At 43.4% G+C, this 10554-nt stretch overlaps 1 protein-coding gene across 1 annotated transcript; it reads right to left on the bottom strand.

The window, feature by feature from the left end:
• Positions 1-1632: 1632 nt before the first annotated feature.
• On the bottom strand, positions 1633-7226 carry LOC130262896 (gamma-aminobutyric acid type B receptor subunit 1-like). Its single transcript, XM_056510401.1, has 3 exons — positions 7095-7226; positions 4618-4705; positions 1633-1960 (listed from the first exon to the last, which is right to left on the bottom strand). The coding sequence occupies exons 2-3, from the start codon at positions 4703-4705 to the stop codon at positions 1671-1673; spliced, it is 378 nt and encodes a 125-aa protein (XP_056366376.1). The 5' UTR covers positions 7095-7226; the 3' UTR covers positions 1633-1670.
• Between the last annotated feature and the right edge of the window lie 3328 nt (positions 7227-10554).

Genomic DNA, 10554 nt, shown 5'->3' with positions numbered 1-10554 from the left:
TGCGCACCTTGGGCCCCACGATTGATGGGATGGTGACAAAATGGGGACATCAACGGTGACAAAATGGTGACATCAACCCTGACGCACCCATTGACGCAATGAGAACATTTACGGGATGGAAAACACCAAAACACCAAAAAATGGAAATTTTGGCTGATGAGATGATGCCAACATGGTGACATTGATGGGATGGTGACAATGATGGTGACAATGATGGGATGGGGACAATGATGGGATGGTGACAACGATGGTGACAATGATGGGATGGTGACAAAATGGTGACATCAACGGGGACGTTGACTTTGACGCAACGTTGACGTTGACGTAATGAGAACATTTACGAGATGGAAAACACCAAAAAAATGGAAATTTTGGCTGATGGGATGGTGATAAGATGGTGACAATGATGGGACGGTGACAATGATGGTGACAATGACGGGACGGTGACAATGATGCGATGGTGACCTCAACGGAAACGTTGACATTGATGTAATGAGAACATTTACGGGATGGAAAACACCAAAACACCAAAAAAATGGAAATTTTGGCTGATGGTGACAATGATGGGATGGTGACAATGATGGTTACATTGATGGGATGGTGACAATGATGGGATGGTGACAAGATGGTGACAATGATGAGACGGTGACAAAATGGTGACATCAACGGGGACGTTGACTTTGACGCAACGTTGACGTTGACGTAACGAGAACATTTACGAGATGGAAAACACCAAAAAAATGGAAATTTTGGCTGATGGGATGGTGATAAGATGGTGACAATGATGGGACGGTGACAATGATGGTGACAATGATGGGATGGTGACAAAATTGGGACATCAACGATGACAAAACGGGGACATCAATAGTGACAAAACAGGGACATCAACCCTGATGCACCCATTGACGTAACAAGAATATTTACAGGATGGAAAACACCAAAACACCAAAAAATGGAAATTTTGGCTGATGATAACATTGATGGGATGGTGACAATGATGGGACGGTGACAATGATGGTGACAATGATGGGATGGGGACAATGATGGGATGGTGACAATGATGGGACGGTGACAATGATGCGATGGTGACCTCAACGGAAACGTTGACATTGATGTAATGAGAACATTTACGGGATGGAAAACACCAAAACACCAAAAAAATGGAAATTTTGGCTGATGGTGACAATGATGGGATGGTGACAATGATGGTGACATTGATGGGATGGTGACAATGATGGGATGGTGACAAGATGGTGACAATGATGGGATGGTGACAAAATGGTGACATCAACGGGGACGTTGACTTTGACGCAACGTTGACGTTGACGTAACGAGAACATTTCCGAGATGGAAAACACCAAAAAAATGGAAATTTTGGCTGATGGGATGGTGATAAGATGGTGACAATGATGGGACGGTGACAATGATGGTGACAATGATGGGATGGTGACAATGATGGGATGGGGACATCAATGGGGACGTTGACCTTGACTCAAGGCTGACGTTGACGCAACGAGAACATTTACGAGACGGAAAACACCAAAAAAATGGAAATTTTGGCTGATGGGATGGTGATAAGATGGTGACAATGATGGTGACAATGATGGGATGGTGACAACGATGGGGTGGTGATATCAAGGGGAACATTGACATTGATGCAACAAGAACATTTACGGGACGGAAAACACCAACAAAACGGCGACAACACCGCGACGGTGACAAAGGGACACCCCGGTGACGCCCCGGTGACACTCACGGCAGCGGCTGGGGTGGCCCATGGCCGTCCAGGTGCCGTCGCGCTGGCACTTGCGCACCTTGGGCCCCACGATCTCGCGCTCGGGCCGGCACACGTACTCGATCTCGTAGTCGAAGGGCAGGAACCGAACGCTCCGAACCTCGTCCGGCGTCAGCCCCCGGTACCGGATCCCCCCGTCCCGCGGCGGGTGGATGATCTGGCAGCCTGGGGGGGCACGGCCGGGAAATTTTGGGGGGTTGGAAGAGGGGAATTTGGGGTTGGAAGTCGGAAAATTTGAGATGGGAAGCGGAAAATTTGGGGTTGGAAGTGCGAAAATTGGGGGTGGAAGTGGGAAATTTGGGGGTGGAAGTGGAAAAATTTGGGGTTGGAAGTGGGAAATTTGGGGTTGGAAGTGGGAAAATTTGGGTCGGAAATGGGAAAATTTGGGGGTGGAAGTAGAAATTTGGGGTTGGAAGTGGGAAAATTTGGGGGTGGAAGTAGAAATTTGGGGTTGGAAGTGGGAAAATTTGGGGTTGGAAGTGGGAAAATTTGGGGGTGGAAGTGGGAAATTTGGGGTTGGAAGTGGGGAAATTGGGGTTGGAAGTGGGAAAATTTGGGGGTGGAAGTGGGAAAATTTGGGGTTGGAAGTGGGAAAATTGGGGTGGGAAGTGGGAAATTTGGGGTTGGAAGTGGGAAAATTGGGGTTGGAAGTGGGAAATTTGGGGTTGGAAGTGGGAAAATTTGGGGTTGGAAGTGGGAAAATTGGGGTAGGAAGTGGGAAATTTGGGGTTGGAAGTGGGAAAATTGGGGTTGGAAGTGGGAAAATTGGGGTTGGAAATGGGAAATTCGGGATTGGAAATGGAAAATTTGGGGTTGGAAATGGGAAAATTTGGGGGTGGAAGTAGAAATTTGGGGGTGGAAGTGGAAAAATTTGGGGTTGGAAGGAGAAATTTGGGGTTGGAAGTGGGAAAATTTGGGGTTGGAAGGAGAAATTTGGGGTTGGAAGTGGAAAAATTTGGGGTTGGAAGGAGAAATTTGGGGTTGGAAGTGGGAAAATTTGGGGGTGGAAGTGGGAAAATTTGGGGTTGGAAGTGGGAAAATTTGGGGTTGGAAGGAGAAATTTGGGGTTGGAAGTGCGAAAATTGGGGGTGGAAGTGGGAAATTTGGGGGTGGAAGTGGAAAAATTTGGGGTTGGAAGTGGGAAATTTGGGGTTGGAAGTGGGAAAATTGGGGTTGGAAATGGGAAATTCGGGATTGGAAATGGAAAATTTGGGGGTGGAAGTGGAAAAATTTGGGGTTGGAAGGAGAAATTTGGGGTTGGAAGTGGGAAATTTGGGGTTGGAAGTCGGAAAATTTGAGATGGGAAGCGGAAAATTTGGGGTTGGAAGTGCGAAAATTGGGGGTGGAAGTGGAAAAATTTGGGGTTGGAAGTGGGAAATTTGGGGTTGAAAGTGGAAAATTTGGGGTTGGAAGTGGGAAATTTGGGGTTGGAAGTGGAAAAATTTGGGGTTGGAAGGAGAAATTTGGGGTTGGAAGTGGAAAAATTTGGGGGTGGAAGTGCGAAAATTTGGGGTTGGAAGTGGGAAAATTTGGGGTTGGAAGGAGAAATTTGGGGTTGGAAGTGGGAAAATTTGGGGTTGGAAGTGGGAAATTTGGGGTTGGAAGTGGGAAAATTTGTGGTTGGAAGTGGGAAAATTTGGGGTTGGAAATGGAAAATTTGGGGTTGGAAGTGGGAAAATTGGGGTTGGAAATGGGAAAATTTGGGGTTGGAAGTGGGAAATTTGGGGTTGGAAATGAGAAAATTTGGGGGTGGAAGTGGAAAATTTGGGGTTGGAAGTGGGAAAATTTGGGGTTGGAAGTGGGAAAATTTGGGGTTGGAAGGAGAAATTTGGGGTTGGAAGTGGAAAAATTTGGGGTTGGAAGGAGAAATTTGGGGTTGGAAGTGGGAAAATTTGGGGGTGGAAGTGGGAAAATTTGGGGTTGGAAGTGGGAAAATTTGGGGTTGGAAATGGAAAATTTGGGGTTGGAAGTGGGGAAATTTGGGGTTGGAAATGGGAAAATTTGGGGGTGGAAGTGGGAAAATTTGGGGTTGGAAGTGGGAAATTTGGGGTTGGAAATGGGAAAATTGGGGTCGGAAATGGGAAAATTTGGGGGTGGAAGTGGGAAATTTGGGGTTGGAAGTGGGGAAATTTGGGGTTGGAAATGGGAAAATTGGGGTCGGAAATGGGAAAATTTGGGGGTGGAAGTGGGAAATTTGGGGTTGGAAGTGGGAAAATTGGGGTTGGAAGTGGGAAATTTGGGGTTGGATGTGGGAAAATTTGGGGTTGGAAGTGGGAAATTTGGGGTTGGAAGTGGAAAATTTGGGGTTGGAAGTGGGAAATTTGGGGTTTGGGGGTGATAAAAAATTTAGGGTTTGGGATGGAAATGTGGGTTTGGGGAAACCAAAAATTTGGGATTTGGGATGGAAATGTGGGATTGGAGACCTCAAAAATGAGAGATTTGGGATGGGAATATGAGGTTGGAAAATATGGGATTTGGGATGGAAAATTTGGGAAATTTGGGATTTGGGATGGAAATATGGGATTGGAGACACCAAAAAATGTGGGGTTGGAAAATTTGGGATTTGGGACGGAAATTTTGGGATTTGGGATGAAAATTTTGGGATTGGGGATGGAAATTTTGGGATTTTGAGATGGAAATGTTGGATTTGGGACCCCAAAAATGAAGGATTGAGATAGAAATGGGTTGGGATGGAAACGTGGGGTTTAGGATGGAAAATTTGGGATTGGGGATGGAAAATTTGGGATTTTGGGATGGAAATGTGGGATTGAGGACACCAAAAAATTTGGGGATGGACCCCAAAATGTGGGAATTTGGGATACCTTCGGTGAGGTTGACGTGGACGGCGCCGCGGGAGGAGGAGACGAGGAGGAGGAGGAGGAGGAGGAAGAGCAGAGGGGGCGGCGGCATCTGAGGAACAAAAACCCCAAAACTGTGGAAAATCCCATTAAAAACACCCCAAAATTGGCAAAAATCCCATTAATAACACCCCAAAATTGGGGAAAATCCCATTAAAAACACCCCAAAATTGGCAAAAATCCCATTAATAACATCCCAAAATTGGGGAAAATCCCATTAATAACATCCCAAAATTGGCAAAAATCCCATTAAAAACACCCCAAAATTGGGGAAAATCCCATTAAAAACATCCCAAAATTGGCGAAAATCCCATTAATAACATCCCAAAATTGGGGAAAATCCCATTAAAAACACCCCAAAATTGGTAAAAATCCCATTAAAAACACCCCAAAATTGAGGAAAATCCCATTAAAAACACCCCAAAATTGGTAAAAATCCCATTAATAACATCCCAAAATTGGGGAAAATCCCATTAAAAACACCCCAAAATTGGCAAAAATCCCATTAAAAACACCCCAAAATTGAGGAAAATCCCATTAAAAACACCCCAAAATTGGCAAAAATCCCATTAATAACATCCCAAAATTGGGGAAAATCCCATTAAAAACACCCCAAAATTGGGGCAAATCTTATAAAGGGCACCCCAAATATGGGATATCCCAAAATTGGGACATCCCAAAATTGGGACAAATCCTAGAGGGGACACCCCAAAATTGGCAGAAATCCCATTTAAAAAAATCCCAAAATTGGGACATGCCAAATATGGGACACTCCAAAATTGGGAAACCCAAAAACTGGGGAAAATCCCATTAAAAACATTCCAAAATTGGGAAAAAAATCCCATTAAAAAAAACCCCCAAAATTGGGACACCCCAAATATGGGACATCCCAAAATTGGGGAAAATCCCATTGGGGACACCCCAAAATTGGAAGAAATCCCATTAAAAAATCTCAAAATTGGGACACCCCAAATATGGGACACCCCAAAATTGGGACACCCCAAAATTTTGAAATTCACCATTTTTTAAATTCAAATTTTAATTTTTTTAAATTTAATTTTCTCTTTTAATATCAAATTATTCCCCCCCCCCCTCCATTTTTCAAATTTCTCATTTTGTAAAAAAATTCTGATTTAAAAAAAAAAAAAATTCAAATTTTCTTTGGAAATGTCGAATTTTCCCCATTTTAAAATTTTTTATTTTTCCCCATTTTTTATTATTTTATTATTTTTTAATATTAATTTTTAAATCGATTTTTTCCCCCACTTTTTCAATTGGAAATTTTCCATTTTATAATTCTAAGTTTTGTTAAATGAAATTTTCTTTTTTTTAAAATACAATCTTCCCAATTTTTCAATTCCCTGATTTTAATTAACCCTTGACCCAATTAATATCAAAAAATTAGTTAATAAATAATTATTAATAATTATTAGTTAATAATTAATTATTATTAATTACATAATAAAATTTTATTTCTAAAAACGCAATTTCCCCAATTTTTCAATTTCCTCCCTTTTAATTAATCCCTAACCCAATTAACAAATATAAATTAATTAATACATAATTAATAGTAATTACTAGATAACTAATAATTATTTTAACCTAAAATATAAAATATTAAAATTAAAAATCGAATTTTTAAATTTTAATTTCCTTTAGTTACTATTAATAATATTTCACAACTATTATTAAATAACTAATAAATAATTTAATTATTTTTAAAATAATTTTTAATTTCCCCGCCTTTAATTAACCCCCGAATTAATTAATAATAAATTACTCCCAATTAACAATAAACAAATAATAATGATCACAAATTAATAATTAAAATGAAACAATTAATAATTATTAGAGCCCCTCCCCCACTTTGCCAGCCCTTAATTATTTAATTAATTAATTAATTAATTATTTGCATAATTCAACCCCGGGGGGCGGGGGAGGGGCGGCCACGCCCCCCCCAAAAAATCCCAAAAAAATGGAAAAAAAATTTTGGGGGGAAAATTTGGGCATTTTTTGGGGGGGGGCAGAAATTGGGGGAGGGGTCCCCAAAAATTCCCCCCCCCCCCAAATTTTTTCCCCTCCCCCAATTTTTGGACCCCCCCCTCAAAATTCCAGGACCCCTCCCCCAATTTTTACCCCTCCCCCCAAAATTCCAAGACCCCCCCCAAAATTTTTTTTTGACCCCTCCCCCAATTCCGAGACCCCCCCCCCCCAAAATTTTTAGGACCCCTCCCCCAACTCCAAGACCCCTCCCCCAATTTTTTGGGACCCCTCCCCCCAAATTTTTCCCCTCCCCCAAATATTTTAGGACCCCTCCCCCCAATTCCAGACCCCCCCCAAAATTCTGAGACCCCTCCCCCAATTTTTTGGGACCCTCAGGACCCCCCCCCCCCCCCAAAAAAATTTTGGGGGGAGGGGAATGGGGGAGGGGCGGTTCTTACCTCGGCCGGATCTTCCCGAAATTTTTTCCCCCCAAAAAAATCCCAAAAAAATCCCAAAAAAATCCGGGAATAAAATGAGGGGGTGGGGGAGGGGGAGGGATCCCCCCAAAAAATTTTTTGGGGGGGGGGGGGGAGGGGGAATCTTCCCACGGGTGGGGGAGGGGCGGAGGGATGGAGCCGCGGATGCTCCGGGAAAAAAAAAAATAAAATAAAATAAAATAAAATAAAAATTTGGGGGATTTTTGGGAATTTCTCAGGGTGGGGGGGGGGGGTGGGGGAAGGGTGATCCCCCCCCAAATTTTTTTTTTTTTTGGGATTTTTTAGGGGGGTCCCGGCGGCTTCGGGAGGGGCCTCGGGATCGGGAATCACCGGCGGGAGGGGCCGGGGTGGGGGAGGGGAGGAGAAGGAGGGGGGGAGGGGCGGGGAAAGGGGGAGGGGCCAAGGAGGGGGGAGGGGGTGGGGGGAGGGGGGAGGAGCCGCCTCGGGGGGAGGGGCGGGGAGGGGAATTTGGGGGGAAATTTGGGGTTTTTTGGGGATTTTTGGGGATTTTGGGGGATTTTGGCGGGAAAATTGGGCGGGAATTTTGGGGATTTTTGGGGGAATTTGGGGGATTTGGGGGATTTTGGGGGGGATTTTTGCGGATTTAGGCGGGAAAATTGGGCGGGAAATTTGGGGACTTTTGGGGGAATTTTGGGGATTTTTGGGGGAAATTTGGGGATTTCTGGGCGGATTTTTGGGGGGATTTTTGGGGATTTTGGCGGGAAAATTGGAGGGGAAATTTGGCGGGAATTTTGGGGGTTGACAGGGGAAATTTGGGGATTTTTGGGGGAATTTGGGAGGAAATTTGGGGTTTTTGGGGGATTTTGGGGATTTTTTCGGGATTTTTGGGGGGTAAATTTTAAATTTTGGGGGGAAATTTGGGGATTTTTTGGGGGAATTTTTGGGATTTTTGAGGATTTTGGCGGAAAAACTGGGAGGGAAATTTGGCAGGAAATTTGGGAAGTTTGGGGGATTTTGGGGGAAAATCGGGGGGAATTTTTGGGATTTTTGGGGATTTTTTTGGGGATTTTGGGGGATTTTGGCGGGAAAATCGGGGGGGAAATTTGGCGGGAATTTTGGGGATTTTGAGGATTTTTGGGGTGAAATTTGGGGATTTTGGGGGAAAATTTTGGGGGGATTATTAGTGGGTTTTTTGGGGGGAATTTTTTGGAAATTTGGGGGCATTTGGGGGGATTTTGGGGAAAATTTGGGGTTTTTTGGGATTTTTGGGGGGAATTTTGGGGGTTTTTGGGGATTTTGGTAGAAAAAATTGGGAGAGAAATTTGGCGGGAAAATTTTGGGGATTTTTTCAGATTTTGGGGGTTGGGGAGGGGAAATTTGGGGATTTTTTTGGGGAATTTGGGGAAAATTTGAGGATTTTGGGGGATTTTTGGGGGGTAAATTTGGGATTTTGGCGGGAAAATTGGGGGGGGGAAATTTGGGGTTTTTTTGGGGTGAATTTGGGGGATTTTGGGGGAAAAATCAGGGAGAAATTTTGGGAGTTTTGGGGATTTTTTGGGGGATGTTTAGGGATTTTGGCGGGAAAATTGGGGGGGGGAAATTTGGTGGGAATTTAGGGGATTTTGGGGTGAAATTGGGGGATTTTTGGGGATAGTTGTGGGGTAAATTTTGGATTTCGGGGAAAATTTGGCGGGAATTTGGGATTTTTTTTTTTTATTTCGGGGGTTGGGGAGGGGAAATTTGGGGATTTTCGGGGAAATTTTGGGATTCTGGGAGGATTTTGGGGAAATTTGGGGAAATTTTGGGGTGAAATTAGGGGAATTTGGAGGGATTTTTGGGATTTTTGGGGAAATTTAGGGGTTTTGGGTGGATTTTGGGATTTTTAGGGGGAATTTTTGGGGTGGATTTTGGGGAAATTTGGGGATTTTTGTGGAGAATTTGGGATGGGGGGGGGTTGGGGGATTATTTCCTTTTTTTTGGGGGATTTTTATTTTAAATTTGGGGGATTTTTGGGGAGAAATTCAGATTTTTGGGTGGTTTTGGGAGATTTTAGGGGGAATTTTGGGGATTTTTCCGGAGATTTTGGGGCGATCCTGGGGAGAATTTTTGGGAATTTGGGAGAATTTTTGGTGAATTTCGGGATTTTGGGGGGGAATTTTTTGGATCAAAATCCCAAATTCTGCCCCAAATTCCCAATTTTTTTCCCCTTATTCCACCCCAAATTCTCATTTTTTTAAATCATTAAAACTTCACTGGATTCTAAAATTAAAAAAAAAAAAAAAAAAAAAAAAAAATTAAAATAACAAAAATCCTGAAATTCCTGGGAGGGATTTTTGGGATAAATCCTGGAAAATTTTTTTTTTTTTTGGTGTTGTTTTTTTTTTTTTTTTTTTTGTTCTTTTTCTTCCTTTTTCTTTTTTTTTTTTTTTTTAATTTTGTTTTGTTTTAGTTTTTTATTTTTTAAATTTTCAAAAAAATTTTTATGGTTTTTTTGGGATTTTTTTTGTGTATTTTTGGGACGAGTGGAAACAGGAGAAGCAGAAAAAGGCAAAATTTGGGCAAAATAAAAGGCGAGATTTGGGGGGAAAAAAGAAATTTGATGAAAGGAAAAGATTTGGGAAAAAATAGGGAAAGATTTGGGAAAAAAAAAAATTGGGATTTAGGGGAAAAAAAAAGGAGGAATTTGAGAAAAAAAATTGGGATTTGGGAAGAGGAAGGAGAGGAAAGCGCCAGGAATTTCGGAGTTTTTCCCGGAATTCCGCCAAAAAGGAACCCGGAAAAAAAAATCCCAATCCCAAATCCCGATCCCGATCCCAAATTTCGGCTCCGATCCCAAATTTCCCTCCCAAATTTCAAATAAATCAAAGAAATTCAAAATGGCGGCAACGCCTCCCCTCACGCCGCCATCTTGAGGCGCGGAGGTGCCGTAACGCAAGATGGCGGCGCCCATGGAGCTACTTCCGGTGCTGATTCTCGCCGCGTTTCAAACCGAATCGGGCCCAAATTTATTGCGACGGATTCGGCGCCGCTGATTTTATAATCGGGAGCGATTTGAGCTCCCGGTGACCGTGTAGGTGGCGGAGATGTGAAAAGTGTAAAGAGCGCAGGGAGCCGCCATGTTGTACGGCAAGAGGAAGTAGCGGAACTTCCGCTTCCGGTGTGGCTCCGATTGTGAGGGTGAAACCAAGAGTAAAATGAGAACGGGGGGGATTTCAAAACGTCTGGAAAGATTTAAGGAGCTCTGGGAGACTTGAGAGTCTTTTCCCCCTCATATTTATCGTGGTTTCTTCCAACCTTCCTGCGGGTTCACCTCCCACCGCCGCCATCTTGAGGGGAGGCGGGTCCATTCAACAAGATGCCGGCACCCTTCCACCACCCCCGCTGCTATTTTAACACAAATTTCAAACCAAATCGCAACCAAACCGCGCACAGCGGATTCGCCGTCGCGATTTATCCCTCC

This window comes from Oenanthe melanoleuca, chromosome 25 (assembly GCF_029582105.1).
Source record: "Oenanthe melanoleuca isolate GR-GAL-2019-014 chromosome 25, OMel1.0, whole genome shotgun sequence".
NCBI classification, from domain to species: domain Eukaryota; kingdom Metazoa; phylum Chordata; class Aves; order Passeriformes; family Muscicapidae; genus Oenanthe; species Oenanthe melanoleuca.
Note: the sequence above shows the minus strand (reverse complement) of the source record. Positions and strands in the feature narration are given on the sequence as shown.

Coding starts and splice junctions, on each gene's coding strand:
- LOC130262896 (XM_056510401.1), bottom strand. CDS start 4,705: ATGCCGCCGCCCCCTCTGCTCTTCCTCCTCCTCCTCCTCCTCCTCGTC. Junction 1,961..4,617: donor CCACGTCAACCTCACCGAAG/GTATCCCAAATT, acceptor GTGCCCCCCCAG/GCTGCCAGATCATCCACCCG.